Source organism: Entelurus aequoreus, linkage group LG08, assembly GCF_033978785.1.
Source record: "Entelurus aequoreus isolate RoL-2023_Sb linkage group LG08, RoL_Eaeq_v1.1, whole genome shotgun sequence".
Classification (NCBI taxonomy): Eukaryota; Metazoa; Chordata; class Actinopteri; order Syngnathiformes; family Syngnathidae; genus Entelurus; species Entelurus aequoreus.
The window spans coordinates 82,898,130-82,921,092 of NC_084738.1; the positions used below are offsets into that span (position 1 = coordinate 82,898,130).

Here is a 22,963-nt window from a genome sequence, read left to right on the forward strand (position 1 = left end):
GATAAATGGGTTATACTTGTATAGCGCTTTTCTACCTTCAAGGTACTCAAAGCGCTTTGACAGTATTTCCACATTCACCCATTCACACACACATTCACACACTGATGGCGGGAGCTGCCATGCAAGGCGCTAACCAACAGCCATCAGAGGCAAAGGGTGAAGTGTCTTGCCCAGGGACACAACGGACGTGACTAGGATGGTAGAAGGTGGGGATTGAACCCCAGTAACCAGCAACGCTCCGATTGCTGGCACGGCCACTCTACCAACTTTGCCACGCCATATATATATATATATATATATATATATATATATATATATATATATATATATATATATATATATATATATATATATATATATATATATATATATATATATATATATATATATATATATATATATATATATATATATATATATATATATAATATGTATATAGCTGTAATTCACTGAAATTCAAGTATTTATTTTATATATATACATATATATATATATATATATATATATATATATATATATATATATATATATATATATATATATATATATATATATATATATGTATATAATAAAATAAATACTTGAATTTGAGTGAATTATAGCTATATATATGTATATGTATTATATATATATATATATATATATATATATATATATATATATATATAGCTGTAATTCACTGACATTCAAGTATTTCTTATATATATATATATATATATATATATATATATATATATATATATAAGAAATACTTGAATTTCAGTGAATATATATATATATATATATATATATATATATATATATATATATATATATATAAGAAATACTTGAATTTCAGTGAATTACAGCTATATATATATATATATATATATATATATATATATATATATATATATATATATATATATATATATATATATATATATATATATATATATATATATATATATATATATATATATATATATATATATATATATATATATATATATATACACCCCAAGTATGGTACTATTGTGGGTAGACGATAAACCGGAACTGAAAGTTAGGAACTCGTGTTTGCCCCGTCGCCATTTGAGAGTGGCACACCCGAGTAGCAGTGAAGTTGATGTTGTTGTCATTTACTGCTCCAGCAGCTCTTCTGTTCTGGTTCTTTCCCCCCGGCTCTGGGAGCGTGGCGCTGGGGAGGAGAGTGTCCCACACCGGCGGCCCAGCCTGGGTGGATACTTTAGTCTCACCGGGCAACTTTTGTTTTCTGACATTTTTACAGCAAGGCGAGCTAACACGGCTAGCTGAGCAGCGATGGAGTGGCGGAGCAACAACGCCGACGGTGAGCCTCCTTGGCCGGCGACGGGCGGTGGAAGTGTGGGCCCCACCCCGCAGGTACACAACTCACATGGTGGACACTTAAAGCATTTAAAGCAAACTTATGACATTTGCCTGCTTGTGTACTGTACTATTGAATTTTATAGTGTCTGACATTCTGCGGTGGTCTATTTTGGATTTGCATCCCTCTAATCCCCCCCAGGTGCCACATATTCCCAGACAGCAAGATAATATACTGGCTGTATCAAGTCAGGTTTTATTTTTAGTCCTTGCAAACTCCCCCTTAGATGATGGAAGGTCTCTAGGGGGTCATAAAAGCTTTCATGTCCCAAAATAAAAGTAAAACAAGTAAAAGAAACCCAATTTTGGGGTGTAATCATCCATCCATCCATCCATCCATTTTCTACCGCTTGTCCCTTTTGGGGTCGCGGGGAAGGCGGGGTACACCCTGGACAAGTTGCCACCTCATCGCAGGGTCAACACAGATAGACAGACAACATTCACACTCACATTCACACACTCGGGCAGTGGTTCTTAACCTGGGTTCGATCGAACCCTAGGGGTTCGGTGAGTCGGCCTCAGGGGTTCGGCGGAGGTCAAGACACACCCGACTCATCGTGTAAATAAAAACTTCTCCCTATCGGCGTATTACGGATACGGCAACAGCAGAAGTCACACTGATTTGCAGGTGTGTAATTTGTTGTGAGTTTAGACACTGTGTTGGTTTTGTTGTTTGAACAAGGTGATGTTCATGCACGGTTCATTTTGTGCACCAGTAAAAAAACATGGTAACACTTTAGTATGGGGAACATATTCACTATTAATTAGTTGCCTATTAACCTGCAAATTAGTAACATATTGGCTCTTAACTAGTCATTGTTAAGTACTTATTAATGCCTTATTCGGCATGGCCTTATTATAACCCTAACCTCTAACTCTTGCCCTAACCAAATAACCCTAACCCTAACCAAATAACTCTAAATTAAGTCTTTGTTACTTAGAATATGTTCCCCATACTAAAGTGTTACCAAAAACATATAACTTTGTCTTGAATTTGAAAAAAAACAACATTTTATTTTTCACTAAAGAAGGGAATGTGCATATGAAACTAATGGGGTTCAGTACGGTGTGGTGAAATTTGTCCTCTGCATTCGACCCATCCCCTTGTTCACCCCCTGGGAGGTGAGGGGAGCAGTGAGCAGCAGCGGTGATTTAAGGGGTACTTGCTAGCATTGTTTATTGAACAGGCGTCAACTTGCAGTCCACACATATATTTTATTATGTGTGACTGCCATCTAATGGTCACACTTATCATTACACCATCTACTAAATAAAGTAGTTTGAGGTCGGTAAGCACAACAACTTAGGCCAAAGGCGGGGTACGCCCTGGACAAGTTGCCACCTCATCACAGGGCCAACACAGATAGACAACATTCACACTCACTTCGCCAAAAACAAAATTCATTTTTTTTTTAATCGATTCTCAAAAATTAGGAATTGATTTTGACTAGAATGAATAAAAATCAATATTTATATGTGAATTAAAAAAAAAAAAAACCTTTAAGTTGACATGAGTTGTTTTAAAAGGCAAGGCAAGGCATGTTTACTTATAGAGTACAATTCGTCCATCTATCCATCCATTTTCTACCGCTTGTCCCTTGCGGGTTCGCGGGGGGGGGGGGGGTGCTGGAGCCTATCTCAGCTGCATTCGGGCGGAAGGCGGGGTACGCCCTGGACAAGTCGCCACCTCATCACAGGGCCAACACAGATAGACAGACAACATTCACACTCACATTCACACACTAGGGCCAATTTAGTGTTGCCAATCAACCTATCCGCAGGTGCATGTCTTTGGAGGTGGGAGGAAGCCGGAGTACCCGGAGGGAGCCCACGCAGTCACGGGGAGAACATGCAAACTCCACACAGAAAGATCCCACAGAAAGTAAACACATCAGCTTTCACACTGCACTGTCAATACAATTCATAATTCCGCCTTTGCGACTCGTTTCCAGCGTGTGCAGCTAGACAGATAGTTAACAGCATGAAGAAATAGAAGCTAAGTTTTGTTGATACCGAAGTTCCTCCTTTTGAATAATTTTTCTTCCTCAGTTTTTTCTTTTTACATCTTCCTTTGTTTAGGTGTGTAAGACTGAAAGCATAAACATTACAAAAGTATAACGTCCATTGTGTATGTTACATTAAAAAAATAGAAGGTTTAGTGTTAATACACACAGCAAACATTGCACACGTGGTTTAACACAATTAAACCTAAGGTGTAGTTTTATCGCCCTCTGCTGGTCAAATTCAGCGCTACATGTATTTAACCAGTTTTGATCGCCAGAGTTAAACGATCATAAACAACACGACCACAAACACCAACGACATCACAAAGTCAGCAATTTCAATACCTTCATACTTTGTTGTCCAGTCGCTGTTAAAAGTCAGTTGTTGGCGATTTATTTAGATTTTTTTCAGGGTCGATAATGCCATCTTCTTCTACTCACCCGTGGCTGCCTCATTGTGACTGTTGCCCCCTGTTGGGTGGCGGTAGTACTGCATATATGACCAACCCTGATTTGAATGGTTTCATCAAGACTATTTGGGCGTTGTTCACACTTTATTTCAGTAAGATGTGAATGCATTGTTCATTAATTCTTGTTTGTATCACAATTAATTTAGACTTCATTCCCTTACAAGAAATAACAGCAATATAGGAAACTGTACCTGCAGTGTCCAGCATTTATTTTACACTCCCAGTGCTTGATTTGTTTGATAAAAACTTAACTGAATATATTTCAACTCACTGAATTGTTTCGGATCGCATTGTTCTAAAATAAACAATGTCGTCCCTGAATCGTATCGGCAACCACGATTTCTAAATTGAATCGGATCTTTGTTAAAACGAGTCATGAAACCCCTAATGAATATATATTATTTATATTGTTTATTTTATGAAATTGTATTAAATTTATCTGGTTACGGTAATTTTTCTGATATAAAGTAGTTCAAGCGCACACACATACAATTTTGTATTCACATTTTGATTAAGTCATGATTTTTATATCATATATTGTATTTGTTATAACCATAAATCGTTTTATTCTTACTTTATGTGTGTGTATTTTTTCTATTGTTGAAATGCGAAAATATTTTCTCGGTGAGAAAAAAATCAAAATTGGGATTTCACTGTCAAACTGGCATGGGGATATGGCATCACCTTATGGAATGTTTACAATAAAAACACAACAAAATAATTATAGCCAATATTTCAGAATACAGTAATACCCAGTGTAATTATTGTGTACATTTAAATGATTCTGAGCTACTTCTTATCTTGTAATTTCCAACAATAAATGTTTCCTTGATAAAAATAAATATAATTACTGTATTTTCTGAACCCACTAAATTTTAGAAGGAAAAATATTTTTCCATATATTAGCCGCACCATAAGGCCCAGATATATACGTTGTGAAATTAGTTATTTACACACAAATATTTTGTGAATATTTACGTCATCATACATAGACGTTTTCAACCGGAAGTTTAGCGGGAAATTTAAAATTGCACTTTATATGTTAACCCGGCCGTATTGGCATGTGTTGCAATGTTAAGATTTCATCATTGATATATAAACTATCAGACTGCGTGGTCGGTAGTAGTGGCTTTCAGTAGGCCTTTAAGTTAATTGGAATAACAAGCCAGTTTTTTTGAAGGGCTCCTAAAGATCAGGCTTCCTTCAAAGAGCCATAAACCCCATCTTCAGTTCATTCAGCTGTTGTGTCCTCGCAGAGCGAGAGAGAACGATGCATGACGGGACTCTGGCTTCATTTGTGCAGACATCACCGTGTGCCTGCGCCACGCCGTCCGTCTGCCAGAGCCCGCAGTGCTGCGTGAAGACCCCCATCGTGTCCAGCTGGACGCTGGCCGAAGTCCAGGACCGCCTGTGCTCTTTGAGCGTCCACTGCTCCGAGTCCCTGGAGCAGGAACGCGCCCGTACCCGGGCCTGCCCCGCGGAGCTGATCAACACCGAGGAGGAGTGGCGGCGCAAAGAGAGCATGCTGGGAGGAGGTCCGCAGCCTGGCCGAGGACCGGTGCTGGAAGCCGTCGGGAGTTGGGACGTTTTCGATAAGGTAAGTGTGCTCTTTAACTCCAGAAAGTACAAGGCATCTATTTGGAGTATTCAAGGGGCGAGATTGACCGATTATCTGTGCCCATATTTGGCATTTTGATGTACAAAATGCAAAAAAGTATTTTGTCAGCCACCAATTGTGCAAGTTCAGTTTCATCATAGGTAAAAACCTGCTCAGTGGCCTTGTGGTTAGAGTGTCCGCCTTGAGATCGGTGGGTCGTGAGTAGAGATGTCCGATAATGGCTTTTTTGCCGATATTCCGATATTGTCCGACTCTTAATTACCGATTCTGATATCAGCCGATACCGATATATACAGTCGTGGAATGAACACATTATTGTGCCTAATTTTGTTGTGATGCCCCGCTGGATGCATTAAACAATGTAACAAGGTTTTCCAAAATAAATCAACTCAAGTTATGGAAAAAAAAATGCCAACATGGCACTGCCATATTTATTATTGAAGTCACAAAGTGCATGATTTTTTTTAACATGCCTCAAAACAGCAGCTTGGAATTTGGGACATGAGGAGGTTGAGGTGGGCGGGGTTGAGGTGGGGGGTAGGGGGAAGCGGGGGGGGGGGTATATTGTAGCGTCCCGGAAGAGTTAGTGCCGCAAGGGGTTCTGGGTATTTGTTCTGTTGTGTTACGGTGCGGAAGTTCTCCCGAAATGTGTTTGTCATTCTTTTTTGGTGTGGGTTTACAGTGTGGCGCATATTTGTAACAGTGTTAAAGTTGTTTATACGGCAACCCTCAGTGTGACCTGTATGGCTTTTGACCAAATATGCCTTGCATTCACTTGTGTGAAAAGCCTTAGATATTATGTGATTGGGCTGGCACGCAAAGGCAGTGCCTTTTAAGGTTTATTGGCGCTATTATTTCCGATATAATAATAATAATAATAATAATATCGGCAGCCCAATCTTATCGGACATCTCTAGTCAAAATGATTACAAAAATCCCAGAATCCCATGGAGGGACCTAGGGAATGACCTGCAGAGACCAAAGTAACAAAGGCTAACGCACTACGCCGCCAGGGACTCAAATCCTGCAGTGCCAGACGTGTCCCCCTGCTTAGGTCAGTACATGTCCAGGCCCGTCTGAAGTACGCTAGAGAGCATTTGGATGATCCAGAAGAGTATTGGGAGAATGTCATATGGTCAAATGAAACCAAAATAGAACTTTTTGGTCAAAACTCAACTTGTGGTGTTTGGAGGAGACCTACTGTGAAGCATGCGGGTGGAAACTTAATGTTTTGGGGCTGAAAGAATGAATGGGGCCATGTATGATGAGGTTTTGAGTGAAAACCTTCCATCAGCAAGGGCAATGAAGATGAAACCTGGCTGGGTCTTTCAGCATGACGACGATCACAAACACACCGCCCGAGCAACCAAGGAGTGGCTTCCTAAGAAGGATTTCAAGGTCCTGGAGTGGCCTAGCCAGTCTCCAGATCTCAACCCTATAGAAAATCTTTGGAGGGAGTTGAAAGTCCGTGTTGCCCAACGACAGCCCCAAAATTTTGTGTAAATATGTTGACAAATATGAGATGATTATATTAGTAAAGACGAGCAGGCAGCAGCTCACACATTCTCATACTTTATGTAACATCCAGGAAGAAATGTCAGCCATCTTGAAAAATGTCTCAATTATAATCTACGTCAGGGGTGTCAAACGTACGTAGTAAAATTAGTTTGCTATGTATAATTATTATACCAAATAAGAACCGGTTTGAATCGTGAATCAACTTGGAATCGAATCGCCACCCCAGGAATCGGAATCGGATCGAATGGTGAGGTGCCCAAAGATTCACACCTGTAACTGATAACTCTCCATAAAGTCAGCTTTACAGATGCCACGTCTGCTGTTGCGTAATGACGTCAAGTGTGAAAATGCTGATTGGTTAATCATTGTATTTGACGCCGCCCCTTCTTATACGTCACTGTGGTCTTTGTCCACCAGAGTATCATCAACGTCCAAAATCAGCCTGCAGAGGCGGACGGCTGCGGGACGTCGCTACAAAAGGATGAAGAAGAGCTCCGGCACTTCGGTAAGTCCCGCACTACGCCAGGGGGGCGCAAACTTTTCCCTCTGAGGGCCGCAGACTGAGAATTCAAAGGAGACGGTGGCCATTTTTGTAGTTTTCACCTTTAAAACCAGTACAACACAGAGATTTTTTTCTAAAAAAAACTACAAAATACAAATTCGGTAGGAGCCAAAGCCAAACTGAAATGCTAACAGTTAGCACGCTAACCAGATGGCACCTAGTAACAAAATATATGAGCAATATAAGCTAAAATAGCATCTCCTGGGGGGTGAGGGGAGCAGTGAGCAGCAGCAGTGGCCGCGCCCGGGAATTATTTTTGGTGATTTAACCCCCAATTCCAACCCTTGATGCTGAGTGCCAAGCAGGGAGGTAATGGGTCCCAGGTGTATACATGCTTTTTTTTTTTTTTTTAAAGCTAGCATGCTAATGTTAGCATGCTAACGATGGTCCCGTTAGCTACGTTGGACACCCCGGCACCATGCACGCTGCATCTCTATCAAGTTTAAACACTGATGACATTAAACAGACAAGAAGCAAGGAATCATGCAGAGACAGAGTTCAATTTGGCTCAATGAGGAGAACGCATGGAGCTGCACACTTAGTCACAGTCTCGCCCTACGCGTCACAGTCTCGCCCTACGCTCTAAGGTACAGCTCCCGCGTCCCTCTATTTATTCAGGAGTTCCCCAGTCAACATCACTAAAGGGCCCCCTCTAACAGGAGTGGTCACACTTATCATGCAAAGCAGCTCCAGTACGCACAATACGTGACGGAATGTGCTGGGGCCTTGTGATTTCGCCTTGTCTCTGCTTCGTCTGCGTGCTGTCGTCTTATCTTCGTTGAGGTGCTTGAAGTCTAGCGGGCTAAAACAAAGATAACATCTGCGGCTGAGGCCACCCCTCAGACAAGAAGTTTTGTCCTTGCACAGATAGAAAAGTCTAACTTGAGCATAATAGCTAATAACTATAGCAACTGCCTTTAAGCATAAGAGTTGTGTGATAACTTACACATAATTATTCTAACAATCTATTTTTATTGATATATCTTTGTTGGTTTCCTGTCGCCAGGCATGTTGCGGCGATGGGACGACAGTCAGCGGTTCCTGGCGGAGAAGCCTCAGCTCATCTGCGAAGAGACGGCCAACTACCTATTTTCGTGGTGCATCCGACTCCAGCAGGAAGGGGTGCGTGACGGCGGCCGCCGCCGAGCGCCAGCAGCGCTGAAAGCCCTTGTTCTGTGTGCAGAAGGAGGCGCTGATGGCGCAGGTGGCGCACCAAGCCGTCGCCATGCAGTTCATCCTGGAGATGGCGTCCAACTACGGCCAGGACCCCCGAGGCTGCTTCAGGCAGTTCTTCCAAAAAGCCAAAGTAAAAACCCCCTCCGTGCCCGCCGCCCCCGGTCTCTGTTTTGACGCCTTTCTGTCGCTCTCGCGCAGGAAGGACAAGACGTCTACTTGGAAGTCTTCCACGCCGAGCTAGAGGCCTTGAAGCGCCGAGTGCGGCAGCACGTGGACAGGTGTGACAGGGACACCTGCAACGAGCCCAGCAACGGCACCAACTGCAGACACGCCCCCAAAGAAGCCCAGGTGAGTGGGGATGAAAAACACCTTTTTTCAGCGCAAGTGGAACCTCTATTTATCAATTTCATTGCTGTTTTTCCACAGACTATAGAGCACACCGGTATATAAGCTCCACCCACAAAATGATATGTTCCATATATTAGCCGCACCTATTATTTACCGTATTTTTCGGATTATAAATCGCTCCAGAGTATAAGTCGCACCGGCCGAAAATGCATAGTAAAGAAGGGAAAAAACATATATAAGTCGCACTGGAGTATAAGTCGCATTTTTTGGGGAAATGTATTTGATAAAACCCAACACCAAGAATAGACATTTGATTTAAAATAAATAAAGAATAGTGAACAACAGGCTGAATAAGTGTACGTTATATGAGGCATAAATAACCAACTGAGAACGTGCCTGGTATGTTATGCCTGGTTCACACCAACGGCGCTTGCCGCGCTTTAAAGCGGCGAGCAAAGCGCCGTCATTTTTGTCATATTTTCCACGAATATCCCGATCTCTGAAGTACTCTGATACGCTCTGATACGAATTAGTTGCCGCTTTGTTACCGTTCCTCACGCTTTGATCACGCTTTGATACGTTTTATTACGCTTTATTGAACTTTATTACACTTTGATGCGATCCTGACGCTTTAAATCAGGCTCTGACACGATTATCAAGCTCTGTTGTGCATTGTTACAACAAAAATAAGAAAAAAATGTGAAAAACTCAGTATACTGTTTTCCACACATTTTTTATATTCATTTATTTTTTCAATTTCTCTTTTTTTCCTGTTATATTATGTTTTATATCTTCATTTCTTTTATTTTTGTCATCTTAATAAATATCTATCTTTCATTTCTTATGCTAGTTGAAAATAATAAAAGGCAATTATCCACCCATTTTTTATATTCATTTATTTTTTCAATTTCTCTTTTTTTTCCTGTTATATTATGTTTTATATCTTCATTTCTTTTATTTTTGTCATCTTAATAAATATCTATCTTTCATTTCTTATGCTAGTTGAAAATAATAAAAGGCATTTCTTTTATAAAACGTAACATATTCTCTTTATTATTAACATTTTCATACAGAAAAATTATAGACAGTAATGTCAAACTGCAACATCAAACAGGAAACTCTAACAGAAGTACAGAAACAATGATCATCGTATAAAAAAAGGCAATGATGCAAAAGAGAATGGATTTGTAATCCTGTGTTGGTTTTACATAAAAGTTTCAATGTCACTAGTCAATATCACAGTCACTTCCTATTTGTAGGGGTCCGCGCTTTGAACCAAGATCTGTTAAGCTTTCCTACGCTTTTAGTCAAGTTTTGCTGAGCTTTGTCACGCTTTTTCACGCTTTCATACGCTCTCGGCGCTTTATTCCATTCTTGACAGAGCGCAGAATTTTTTAAAACCGTTTAAAAAATTTTGGCGAACTTGCCGCATGTCCCGCTTCACTACAAGCTTTCCCACCATCCATTAGGACCCTCACGCTTTAATCAGGCTTTGTTACGCTATAACGCCGCTTTGCATGCCGCTTTAAAGCGCCGTCAAAGCCCCGTTGGTGTGAACCTAGCATTAACGTAACATATAATGGTAAGAGTCATTCAAATAACTATAACATATAGAACATGCTATACGTTTACCAAACAATCTGTCTCTCCTAATCGCTAAATCCCGTGAAATCTTCTTCCTCTGTGTCGCTTCTAAACAACTCTGCCAACTCCAAAGGTAGACAATGCGCCGCTTCCCCTTCTATCGGTACGTCGCTTACGTCAGAGTCATCGTCAGCAATTATTCCAGCCTTTCAGGATGGTTTCGGTTGTCACTGAAGCCCATGCTTTTTCATAGGTACAGAAGTAGAAGCAGGTAGCATCTTTTTTTCCACAGTGCACTTCTGCCATGACCCGCCCCCGCCAAATTTTTATCGTGTGTGTGACGATTGCTGATATACGCCTAGTCTCTTACGTGAATGAGATAAATAATATTATTTGATATTTTACGGTAATGTGTTAATAGTTTCACACATAAGTCGCTCCAGAGTATTAAGTTGCACCTGACAAAAACTGTGACTTATAATCCAAAAAATACAGTACACAGAATGTTTATTGACATACCTTAATTGTTTCCAAACAATGTCTCTAACAAAGCAGTAAAACGGCTCATCAAACAAAACAGAAGCCATTGTCTTGACCCCACTAGCCGCGCAAGCTAGCTCTCCAATCAGCTAAACCGACTCAATAACTCCACGCTGACGTTTTGGTGATTTTACTGAGGAATTTGTGAAACTGGAACGATACAGAAAGAGTGCCGTTGTAAGTTAATTATACTAACACAGACACTTGCAAACGTGTTAGCATATTAGCTAACAACACTCAAATTGTTTCCAAATAGTGTCTCTAACAAGGCAGTAAAACGGGTGACCAAACAAAACAGAAGTCAGGGTCATGGTCCCGCTAGCTGCGCAAGGTAGCTCTCCAATCAGCTAAACAGACCCAGTAACTCCACGGTGACGTTTTGGTGAGTTTACTGAGGAATTTGTGAAACTGGAACGATACAGAAATAAGTTAATAATAATAATACTAACACAGACACTTGTAAATGTGTTAGCATATTAGCTAACGCTAACGACACTCAAATTGTTTCCAAACGGTGTCTGTAACAAGGCAGTAAAACGGCTCATCAAACAAAACAGAAGTCATGGTCATGGACCCACCAGCTGCGCAAGCTAGCTTTCCAATCAGCTAAACAGACTCAATAACTCCATGCTGACGTTTTGGTGAATTTACTGAGGAATTTGTGAAACTGGAACGATACAGAAAGAGTGCCGTTGTAAGTTAATAATACTAACACAGACACTTGTAAACGTGTTAGCATGTTAGCTAACGCTAACGACACTCAAATTGTTTCCAACCGGTGTGTGTAACAGGGCAGTAAAACGGCTGATCAAACAAAACAGAAGTCATCGTCGTGGACCCGCTAACTGCGCAAGCTAGCTTTCCAACCAGCTAAACAGACTCAATAACTCCACGGTGACGTTTTGGTGAATTTACTGAGGAATTTGTGAAAGTGAAACAAAACAAAAAGAATGCCATTTTAAGTTAATAATGCTAACACAGACACTCGTAAATGTGTTAGCATGTTAGCTAACGCTAACGATGCTAGCTTGATTACAATATGATAGCGCGTACAAATATGCATGAAAACACTCCTACAGACATCACACATGGGGCACTTTAGTAAGTAAGAATTGTTGTAGTTATATTGTAAAACTTACAAACGTTACTTGGAGCGACGAATGAAGAATCCATACGAGTAGGAACGCTATGGACGGCCAAGAGACCGAACGGCACTTGTACTGCCGGTTTAAAGCTCGGTATAAACAAAAGGGCAAAGCGGCACCTCCAGTAAGCAAACTCGTCCAAAAGATGGCACCATAGCACAAACATGTGTTTCATGAAAACTATTTGCATTATTGCCGCCAGCGAAGAAAAATCCATAAATTAGCAGCACCGTTTTATAAGCCGCAGGGCTCAAAGCGCATATATAGTCTGGCGCGTGACCACGCCCCCCTTTCTCTCCCTTTTACTGAGGAATTTGTGAAACTGGAACGATACAGAAAGAGTGCCGTTGTAAGTTAATTATACTAACACAGACACTTGCAAACGTGTTAGCATATAAGCTAACAACACTCAAATTGTTTCCAAATAGTGTCTCTAACAAGGGCTCTTTAAAGGAGCGCCACGAGTTTCATGATCTGTGATTCAGTCAAATAACGCGACAGAAAAGATATCTCTGCCATAAATGCAACCTTTTTGTGTAAATATCTTGACAAATATGAGATGATTATATAAGTAAAGAAGAGCAGGCAGCAGCTCACACAAATTAGCAGGGCCGTTTTATAAGCCGCAGGGCTCAAAGCGCATATATAGTCTGGCGCGTGACCACGCCCCCCTTTCTCTCCTTCTTGCAGTGCTAACGCTAACAATGCTAGCTTGATTACAATATGATAGCGCGTACAAATATGCATGAAAACACTCCTACAGACATCACACATGGGGCACTTTAGTAAGTAAGAATTGTTTTAGTTATATTGTAAAACTTACAAACGTTACTTGGAGCGACGAATGAAGAATCCATACGAGTAGGAACGCTATGGACGGCCAAGAGACCGAACGGCACTTGTACTGCCGGTTTAAAGCTCGGTATAAACAAAAGGGCAAAGCGGCACCTCCAGTAAGCAAACTCGTCCAAAAGATGGCACCATAGCACAAACATGTGTTTCATGAAAACTATTTGCATTATTGCCGCCAGCGAAGAAAAATCCATAAATTAGCAGCACCGTTTTATAAGCCGCAGGGCTCAAAGCGCATATATAGTCTGGCGCGTGACCACGCCCCCCTTTCTCTCCTTCTTGCAGTGCTCTTTTTTGCCATGAAATCCAATTTATGTCGTTCTTTCCTGGTCCTGTTTTGTGTTGTTTTGGCTGTTGCAGCGATGGACTCACATGACAAGCCTCCGTCCGCAACACTCGGAGCGTGGGCTCTTTAAAGGAGCGCCACGAGTTTCATGATCTGTGATTCAGTCAAATAACGCGACAGAAAGATATCTCTGCCATAAATGCAACCTTTTTGTGTAAATATCTTGACAAATATGAGATGATCATATAAGTAAAGAAGAGCAGGCAGCAGCTCACACAAATTAGCAGCACCGTTTTATAAGCCGCAGGGCTCAAAGCACATATATAGTCTGGCGCGTGACCACGCCCCCTTTCTCTCCTTGCAGTGCTCTTTTTTTGTCATGAAATCCAATTTATGTCGTTCTTTCCTGGCGTTTTACTGGTCCCGTTTCGTGTTGTTTTGGCTGTTGCAGCGATGGCGTCGCACGACAAGCCTCCACTTGGCGCGTGGGCTCAACAAAGGAGCGCCACAAGTTTGAACGATCTGTGATTCAGTCAAATAATGCGACAGAAAAGATAGCTCTGCCAAAAATGCAAGCTTTGTGCAAAATATTTTGACAAATGCGAGATGATTATATAAGTAAAGAAGAGCAGTAACATCCAGTATAATCTATGTTTAAGAGTACCTTACAATGTATTAAATCCATATTTATGTTTTTATAACTTTTACTCCAAGTGAATATCGGCTCCAAATATCGATTATCGGCCTCCTTGACGACTGATAATCCTGTTGTATGGGCCCCGAAAAACCGTATCGGTCCATCTGTAGCAAAAAGCAAGTTGAAAAACGTATTTGGGTGTTACCATTTAGTGGTCAATTGTACAGAATATGTATGTACATGTCCTTGCCCGTATGTGGGCTCTGTACCGAGGATGTCGTTGTGGCTTGTACAGCCCTTTGAGACACTTGTGATTTAGGGCTATATAAATAAACATTGATTGATTGATTGATACTGTACTGTGCAATCTACTAATAAAAGTTTCAATCAATCAATCAAGCACTGCTCTGATTGCACCGATGACTGCAGTCCCCGCCTACAAACACAAGAGGGCGCCATTGAGCTAGTAAAAAGGTGCAACATTTGGCACTGTGGCTTCACTTTCTGCCTGGCAGTCGCACTCCAAGGCAAAAATTTAAAAATTCTGCACCAAGACACTTTGTCAGGAAGCAAAGGAAGTTCATTCCGAGTGCGGACATGCTCGGTTAACAAGCAAGAGCGAGCGATGACTCGTGAGTCCTCGTCCCCCCGCGCGGGGCCCCCCGCGGATCACCTCTCGGAGGAAGACTCGCCTCCCAGGAATGTTGGAAGTGTGCCGGTGTCGCGCTCCGCTTTCATCGTAGGGAGGGTTTTGTTTTTTGTGTTTATGAACAGAAGCGATGGTGAGGAAGTGTCAGGCTGGGCTGCACATGAGGGCGCTTACGTAATAAATGTTATAATCCTCTTCCAACAAGGCAACTGATGCCTAATCCCTCACTGCCCTCTTCTTTTTAATATTATTATTATTATTATTATTATTACAACAATCACGTATTTCATAGTCTTATCCCTGCAACCATTTGAAAGAAGCTTTCATTTATGTTGTTTTTATTTGTGATAAAAGTCTTAATATCAATGTTGATGATGGGCATGTATAATAAAAAATAATGAAGGTTAACTGTTGTTTTTTTTAAGCTAGCTAGGGTTGTCCTGGTACCAATATTTTGGTACCGGTACCAAAATATACAATATATACTTTTCTAAATAAAGGGGACCACAAAAAATGGCATTATTGGCTTTATTTTAACAAAAAATCTTAGGGTACATTAAACATAGGTTTATTATTTCAATTTTGTCCTTAATAACCTCTTAAGGCCCAAGCTGTTTGTTTACATGCTTTTTTTCCCCCTCTTTGCTATTTGGGCTTATTGGACCCTAATTAGAATAAAAACTAAGAATCATCTTTTGATACGATGTACTTAACTTAGCCCATAAGTAACAAACGTGTACTTCATGTTTAGTGACATGCTAATTCTTATTTTTACACTTTTTTTTCTCAAATTCTATTGTATGTTATACTCCTCTGACACCACCAGATGGCAGTATAAGTGTCCACATAAGCGGCCATAGGACCCCAATTCAGTAGTGTACACAATTTTGGAAATAAGAGCTAAAAGGTGCTGTCCACGCAAGTGGCCACTAAGGCCTTTGAATAAAAAAGTGAACATACTAGACAAGTCTTTTAGTACTAAGTAGGGTTGTACGGTATACCAGTACTAGTATAGCATCACGGTACTAACGAATCAAAAATGGTACTATACTCTGTTTGAAAATTACGGGTTCAGCGTATTTTTTTTTACAGGCATGACGGCGCGTCGTCGTCACGTTGTCGTCACGTTGTCATCACGTTGTCATCACGTTGTCATCACGTTGTCATCACGTTGTCATCACGTTGTGACGTTGCTGGTTTTTACGATCGTAGGAGCATGTTCGGCAGCGCACACACACGGAGTACTTACAAGCAGACACAGTGTGTAGACAGAAAAGGAGATCGGATGCATTTTGGCTTAAAAAGTAAAAATAAAGGTGAAGTTATAACACTGAAACGCATTAAGGTGCTTTAAACATGGCTAGCGGCTAACGTCCAACCGCAGTCTGCAGTGTTTTAGCTACTTCTAAATCACTAATCCTTGTCTCCATGGTGACAATAAGGTAATACAAGTATCATCCCTGCAGGACGAGGAATAGCTACACATGCTTTACTACACACCGTAGCTCACCGGCGTCACAATGTAAACAAACGCCATGGGTAGATCTATACCTGACATCCACTGTAATGATACCAAGTACAATAGCGTATCTATTCGATACTACTATGATTACATCAATATTTCTTATCGTCACAAATCTTGTTTCCTTTTTTAAAATGTATATTATGTTTATAAACTCAGGAAATATGTCCCTGGACACATGAGGACTTTGAATATGACCAATGTATGATCCTCTAACTACTTGGTATCGGATCGATACCTAAATTTGTGGTATCATCCAAAACTAATGTAAACTATCAAACAACAGAAGAATAAGTGATTATTACATTTTAACAGAAGTATAGATAGAACCAAATAATAGAATGATAAATGAAACAATATGTTGCTGCATATGTCAGCAGACCCCCAAGAATCTAATTGTTATCCCCAAGAATCGAATCCTTAGCCCGAATCGATAATCGAGTCGTTAGCCCCAAGAATCAAATCGTTACACCCAAGAATTTAATCATTACCTCCAAGAATAGAATCGTTACCCCCAAAAATCGCTTCATTAGCTCCAAGAATTGAATAGTTACCTCCAAGAATCAAATCGTTACCACCAAGAATCGAATCGTTGGCCCCAAGAATCGAATCATTGGCCCCAAGAATCGAATAGTCAGCCCTAAGAATTTAATCGTTAGCCCCAAGAATCGAATCTTTGGCCCCAAGAATCGAATCGTTGGCCCCAAACATTGAATAGTCGGCCCCAAGAATTGAATCGTTAGCCCCAAGAATCGAATCGTTAGCCCCAAGAATCGAATCGTTAGCCCCAAGAATCAAATAGTCAGCCCTAAGAATCGAATAGTCAGCCCCAAGAATCGAATTGTTAGCCCCAAGAATCCAATCGTTAGCCCCAAGAATCCAATCGTTAGCCCCAAGAATCCAATCGTTAGCCCCAAGAATCCAATCGTTAGCCCCAAGAATCCAATCGTTGGCCCCAAAAATCCAATCGTTGGCCCCAAGAATCCAATCGTTGGCCCCAAGAATCCAATCGTTGGCCCCAAGAATCCAATCGTTGGCCCCAAGAATCCAATCGTTGGCCCCAAGAATCCAATCGTTGGCCCCAAAAATCGAATCGTTGGCCCCAAAAATCGAATCGTTGGCCCCAACAATGGAATCGTTGGCGCCAAGAATCTAATCGTTGGCCCCAAGAATCGCATAGTCGGCCCCAAGAATCGAATCGTTGGCCCCAAGAATCGAATCGCTGGCCCCAAGAATCGAATAGTCGGCCCCAAGAATCGAATAGTCGGCCCCAAGAATCGAATAGTCAGCCCCAAGAATCAAATTGTTAGCTCCAAGAATAGAATCGTTACCGCCAACAATCGAATCTTTAGCTCCAAGATTCGAATAGTTAGCTCCAAGAATTGAATTGTTACCCCCAATAATCGAATCTTTATCCCCAGGAATGGAATTGTTAGCCCCAAGAATCTAATAGTCAGCCCCAAGAATCGAATCGTTAGCTCCAAGAATAGAATCGTTACCACCAACAATCAAATCTTTAGCTCCAAGAATCGAATAGTTAGCTCCAAGAATTGAATTGTTACCCCCAATAATCAAATCTTTATCCCCAGGAATGGAATCGTTAGCCCCAAGAATCTAATAGTCAGCCCCAAGAATCGAATCGTAAAGCCCCAAGAATTGATAAACGAATCATTAGCCCCAAGAATCTAATCATTAGCTCCAAAAATCGAATAGTTAGCTCCAAGAATCGAATAGTTAGCTCCAAGAATCGAATAGTTAGCTCCAAGAATCGAATAGTTAGCTCCAAGAATCGAATAGTTAGCTTCAAGAATCGAATTGTTAGCCCCAAGAATCGAAACCGTAGCACCAAGAATCAATAATCGAATCGTTAGCCTCAAGAATCGAATCATTAGCTCCAAGAATAGAATCGTTACCCCCAACAATCGAACCATTAGCTCCAAGAATCGAATAGTTAGCTCCAAGAATCGAATAGATAGCTCCAAGAATCGAATAGTTAGCGCCAAGAATCGAATAGATAGCTCCGAGAATCGAATAGTTAGCTCCAAGAATCGAATAGTTACCCCCAAGAATTGAATAGTTACGCCCAAGAATCGAATGGTCAGCCCCAAGAATCGGATAGTCAGCCCCAAGAATCGAATTGTTACCCCAAGAATTGATAATCGAATCATTAGCTCCAAGAATCGAATAGTTAGCTCCAAGAATCGATAATCGAATAATTAGCGCCAAGAATTGCATTGTTACCCCCAAGAATCGAACCGTTAGCCCCAAGAATCGAACCGTTAGCCCCAAGAATCGAACCATTAACCCCAAGAATCGATAAACGAATCGTTAGCCCCTAGAATCGAATCATTAGCTCCAAGAATAGAATCGTTACCCCCAACAATCGAACCATTAGCGCCAAGAATCGAATAGTTAGCGCCAAGAATCGAATCCTTAGCTCCAAGAATTGAATTGTTAGCTCCAAGAATTGAATCATTAGCTCCAAAAATCGAATCATTAGCTCCAAGAATAGAATAGTTACCCCCCGAAGAATAGAATAGTTAGCTCCAAGAATTGAATCGTTACCCCCAAGGATCGAATCGTTACCCCCAAGAATTGAATAGTCAGCCTCAAGAATTGGATAGTCAGCCCCAAGAATCGAATCGTTACCCCCAAGAATGGAATGGTGTGGCACCCAAAGATTGAAAGCCCTAATCATGAAAGGAAGTGAAAGACAAATATTTAGTAATATGGATATGGAGCGACATAAAAGACGTGTATGATGATACAGATTTCTGACTTGACTCTGAAACTCTTGTCAGTTTAAAAGTACATCTGTTCAGTCTTGTTTTATTTTGAAGGTGCCATCGAATGGTGCAAGTTGACAGGTATGGACTGGTGAGATTGTGGTATGTTCTCCTGCTAGACGGTGTTTGTGCTTCCAGCAGGTGGCGCACTACCCCAACAGGCGTCGCGGGCCGTTGATCGGCTCTGGGCGGTGGAGCAAGGACGACGCGGCAGAGAGTGAAGACACACGCATGATGGAGACTTCCTAGGAGAACTTCCTTGGCCTCATCACCTTGTAGGAACACACCTTGTAATAAAAGGAAGCACTTTAGTGACGTCTCTAATGCAGCCCTCCATCTTCATCTTCATCGTCATCATCATCAGGTGGTGAGTGGCAGTTAAATCATGCTGACTTGTGTCCTCTTTCACGCTAACCATGTCAATCCTTTAGTGTTAGCACTCAACTAGCATGCTAACAGTTAGCACACCAACAGGACATAACAAGCAGCATAATAATCAACATAATGATATAGCAGCTGCTGAGACATCACCTTTATTTAGACAAATACTTGCATTAGTTTCAATAATTGCACTCAGGTTTTGAAGACTTCTAGAGTACAACAGAGTACATGACTATGTAATAATAACTATATACTAATATATATATATATATAATCTGTGGTAATTACTGCAGGTAGAACAATCTATTGATGTTTTTTTATCCAACAGCTTCTCCTCCAGCCCATGTTCTTGTCTTTAAACTAGACTTATAAAGAGCAGCTTTTCGACTATATACATTATATATATATATATATATATATATATATATATATATATATATATATATATATATATATATATATATATATATATATATATATATATATATATATATATATATATATATATATATATATACACATACATACATACAGATGTTTGTGTGTATGTAGATATATATATATACCGTAATTTCCGGACTATAAGCCGCTACTTTTTCCCCTCGTTCTGGTCCCTGCGGCTTATACAATGGTGCGGCTTATTTACGGCCTGTTCTTCTCCGACACCGACGAAGAGGATTTCGGTGGTTTTAGTACGCAGGAGGAAGACGATGACACAATGATTAAAGACTGACTTTTCATATCCGGGTAGGCTGGTTATTTTGATAACGTACAGGCGAGCACTTTGTATTACTTTGCACCGTTGTATTATTTGTACTCTGCACGAATGCTGTTCGCCGTGTCAAAGATGTGAAAGTTTGATTGAATGATTGAAAGATGTATTGTTAATAAATGGGACGCTTTGCGTTCCCAAACAGTCATCTCTGTCCCGACAATCCCCTCCGTGGTAGCAGGAACCCATATATACTACAGTAATTACACATCAAAACCCTGCGGCTTATAGTCAGGTGCGGCTTATATATGGAGCAATCTGTATTTCCCCCTAAATTTAGCTGGTGCGGCTTATAGTCAGGTGCGGCTTATAGTCCGGAAATTACGGTGTATATATATATATATATATATATATATATATATATATATATATATATATATATATATATATATATATATATATATATATATATACACATACATACATACAGATGTTTGTGTGTATGTAGATATATATATATATATCTACATACACACATGTGTGTATATATATATATATATATATATATATATATATATATATATATATATATATATATATATATATATATATATATATATCAGCTTCTGTATATATTTAGAAGTGAATATACAGTATATACATACATATATATGCGTATATATATATATATATATATATATATATATATATATATATATATATATATATATACACGTTAGGTCAAGAAAAAACAGGCTGTTTCATCCCTACAAGCCTGTTTCTGCTCTACCCCGGTATTGAGCACTGTATAGCGGATAAACCACAGAAACCTCGACTATATACATTATATATATATATATATATATATATATATATATATATATATATATATATATATATATATATATATATACACACACACATACATACATACAGATGTTTGTGTGTATGTAGATATATATATATATATATATATATATACACATACATACATACAGATGTTTGTGTGTATGTAGATATATATATATATATATATATATATATATATATATATATATATATATATATCTACATACACACATGTGTGTATATATATATATATATATATATATATATATATATATATATATATATATATATATATATATATATATATATATATATATATCAGCTTCTGTATATATTTAGAAGTGAATATACAGTATATACATACATATATATGCGTATATATATATATATATACGTTAGGTCAGGAAAAAACAGGCTATTTCATCCCTACAAGCCTGTTTCATATACATACATACATATATATATGTGTGTATATGTATGTATGTATGTATGTATGTATGTATGTATATATATATATATATATATATATATATATATATATATATATATATGTGTATATGTATGTATGTATATATATATATATATATATATGTGTATATGTATGTATGTATATATATATATATATATGTATGTATGTACATACTGTATATTCACTTCTAAATATATACAGAAGCTGATATATATATGTGTGTGCGTGTATGTATGTATATATATATATATATATATATATATATATATATATATATATATATATATATATATATATATATATATATATATATATATATATATATATATATATATAATGTTCATGTGAATGTATATACAGAGGTAATAAACATCTAAATATATACAGAAGCAATTTACATCTGATTATATACAGATTATGTATATAATCAGATGTATATTGCTTCTGTATATATGTATATATATATTCACATGAACAGTATACTACTTCTGTATATATTTAGATGTATATTACTTCTGAGAAGCAATATACATCTGATTATATACAGAAGTAGCATACTGTTCATGTGAATATATATACAGAAGCAATATATACCTGATTATATGTAGAAGTAATATACATCTACATATATACAGAAGTAATATATACACCTAAATATATACAGAAGTAGTATACTGTTCATGTGAATGTATATATATATACAGAAGCAATATACATCTGATTATATACAGAAATAATATACATGTAAATATATATACAGAAAAAATATACATCTAAATATATATACAGAAGTAATCTACATGTAGAATGTAAACACTGAGTGGTTATTGACTTAATGTAAGAATAAATAAACATTAGTTGTGCTAAAAGAGGACACACGTTGGAATTATGTCTTTTTTTTAACTTCTGCTCCATTTTGCAAGTGATTTACTTTTTCATAGCAGTAAATCAATGATTGTTTTTGTCAGAAGCTGAAGAATGTAAACACTAGACACTAACTTTCTATTTTGTTAGTGCATGGTCATCATCTATATAATTATTATTATAATAATAATAATGTCCTTATTGTCATTTCTCAGCATGTTTAGTTCAAGTTGTTGATTACACACAAATATCATGGAAGAGAGTACACACCATTGAAATATCACAACATAATATTTGATATGGAAGAAAGTACACACCATTGAAATATCACAACATAATATTTGATATGGAAGAAAGTACACACCATTGAAATATCACAACATAATATTCGATATGGAAGAAATGATGTGATATTTAGATATAGAAAAAGGTGTGCACTTCATATTTAATGCACTAAATCAAACTTCACTCTGTTTTGTTACATTTTATTGTGTCGTCCAGAAATCCTCCATCTGGTGCGCAAACAATCTTTGTCATACGTTTGATTTTTCACCTTATTTCTTTTTTTTTGTTTTTGTTTGATCGACCATTTAGTTTTTGGCCGTT

At 38.8% G+C, this 22,963-nt stretch overlaps 1 protein-coding gene across 3 annotated transcripts; it reads left to right on the forward strand.

Annotated features, from left to right (window-relative positions):
• Nucleotides 1-1,029: 1,029 nt before the first annotated feature.
• On the forward strand, nucleotides 1,030-19,845 carry cdc37l1 (cell division cycle 37-like 1). 3 transcript variants are annotated; one of them, XM_062055251.1, is made up of 7 exons: nucleotides 1,030-1,383; nucleotides 5,163-5,456; nucleotides 7,413-7,500; nucleotides 8,564-8,679; nucleotides 8,741-8,863; nucleotides 8,932-9,081; nucleotides 19,221-19,845. In XM_062055251.1, the coding sequence occupies exons 1-7, from the start codon at nucleotides 1,303-1,305 to the stop codon at nucleotides 19,329-19,331; spliced, it is 963 nt and encodes a 320-aa protein (XP_061911235.1). In that variant the 5' UTR covers nucleotides 1,030-1,302; the 3' UTR covers nucleotides 19,332-19,845. The 3 variants fall into 3 exon arrangements, with proteins under 3 accessions (XP_061911235.1, XP_061911236.1, XP_061911237.1); XM_062055252.1 differs by having other exon boundaries at nucleotides 19,224-19,844; XM_062055253.1 differs by lacking the exon at nucleotides 19,221-19,845 and adding an exon at nucleotides 9,160-9,767.
• The last annotated feature ends 3,118 nt before the right edge of the window (nucleotides 19,846-22,963 follow it).

What these genes read in the sequence shown, in the direction of transcription:
- cdc37l1 (XM_062055251.1), top strand. Translation starts at nt 1,303, where the DNA reads ATGGAGTGGCGGAGCAACAACGCCGACGGTGAGCCTCCTTGGCCGGCG. An exon ending in AGAAGAGCTCCGGCACTTCG is followed by an intron (nt 7,501 to 8,563) that starts GTAAGTCCCGCA and finishes TCCTGTCGCCAG; the next exon opens with GCATGTTGCGGCGATGGGAC. An exon ending in AGTTCTTCCAAAAAGCCAAA is followed by an intron (nt 8,864 to 8,931) that starts GTAAAAACCCCC and finishes GCTCTCGCGCAG; the next exon opens with GAAGGACAAGACGTCTACTT.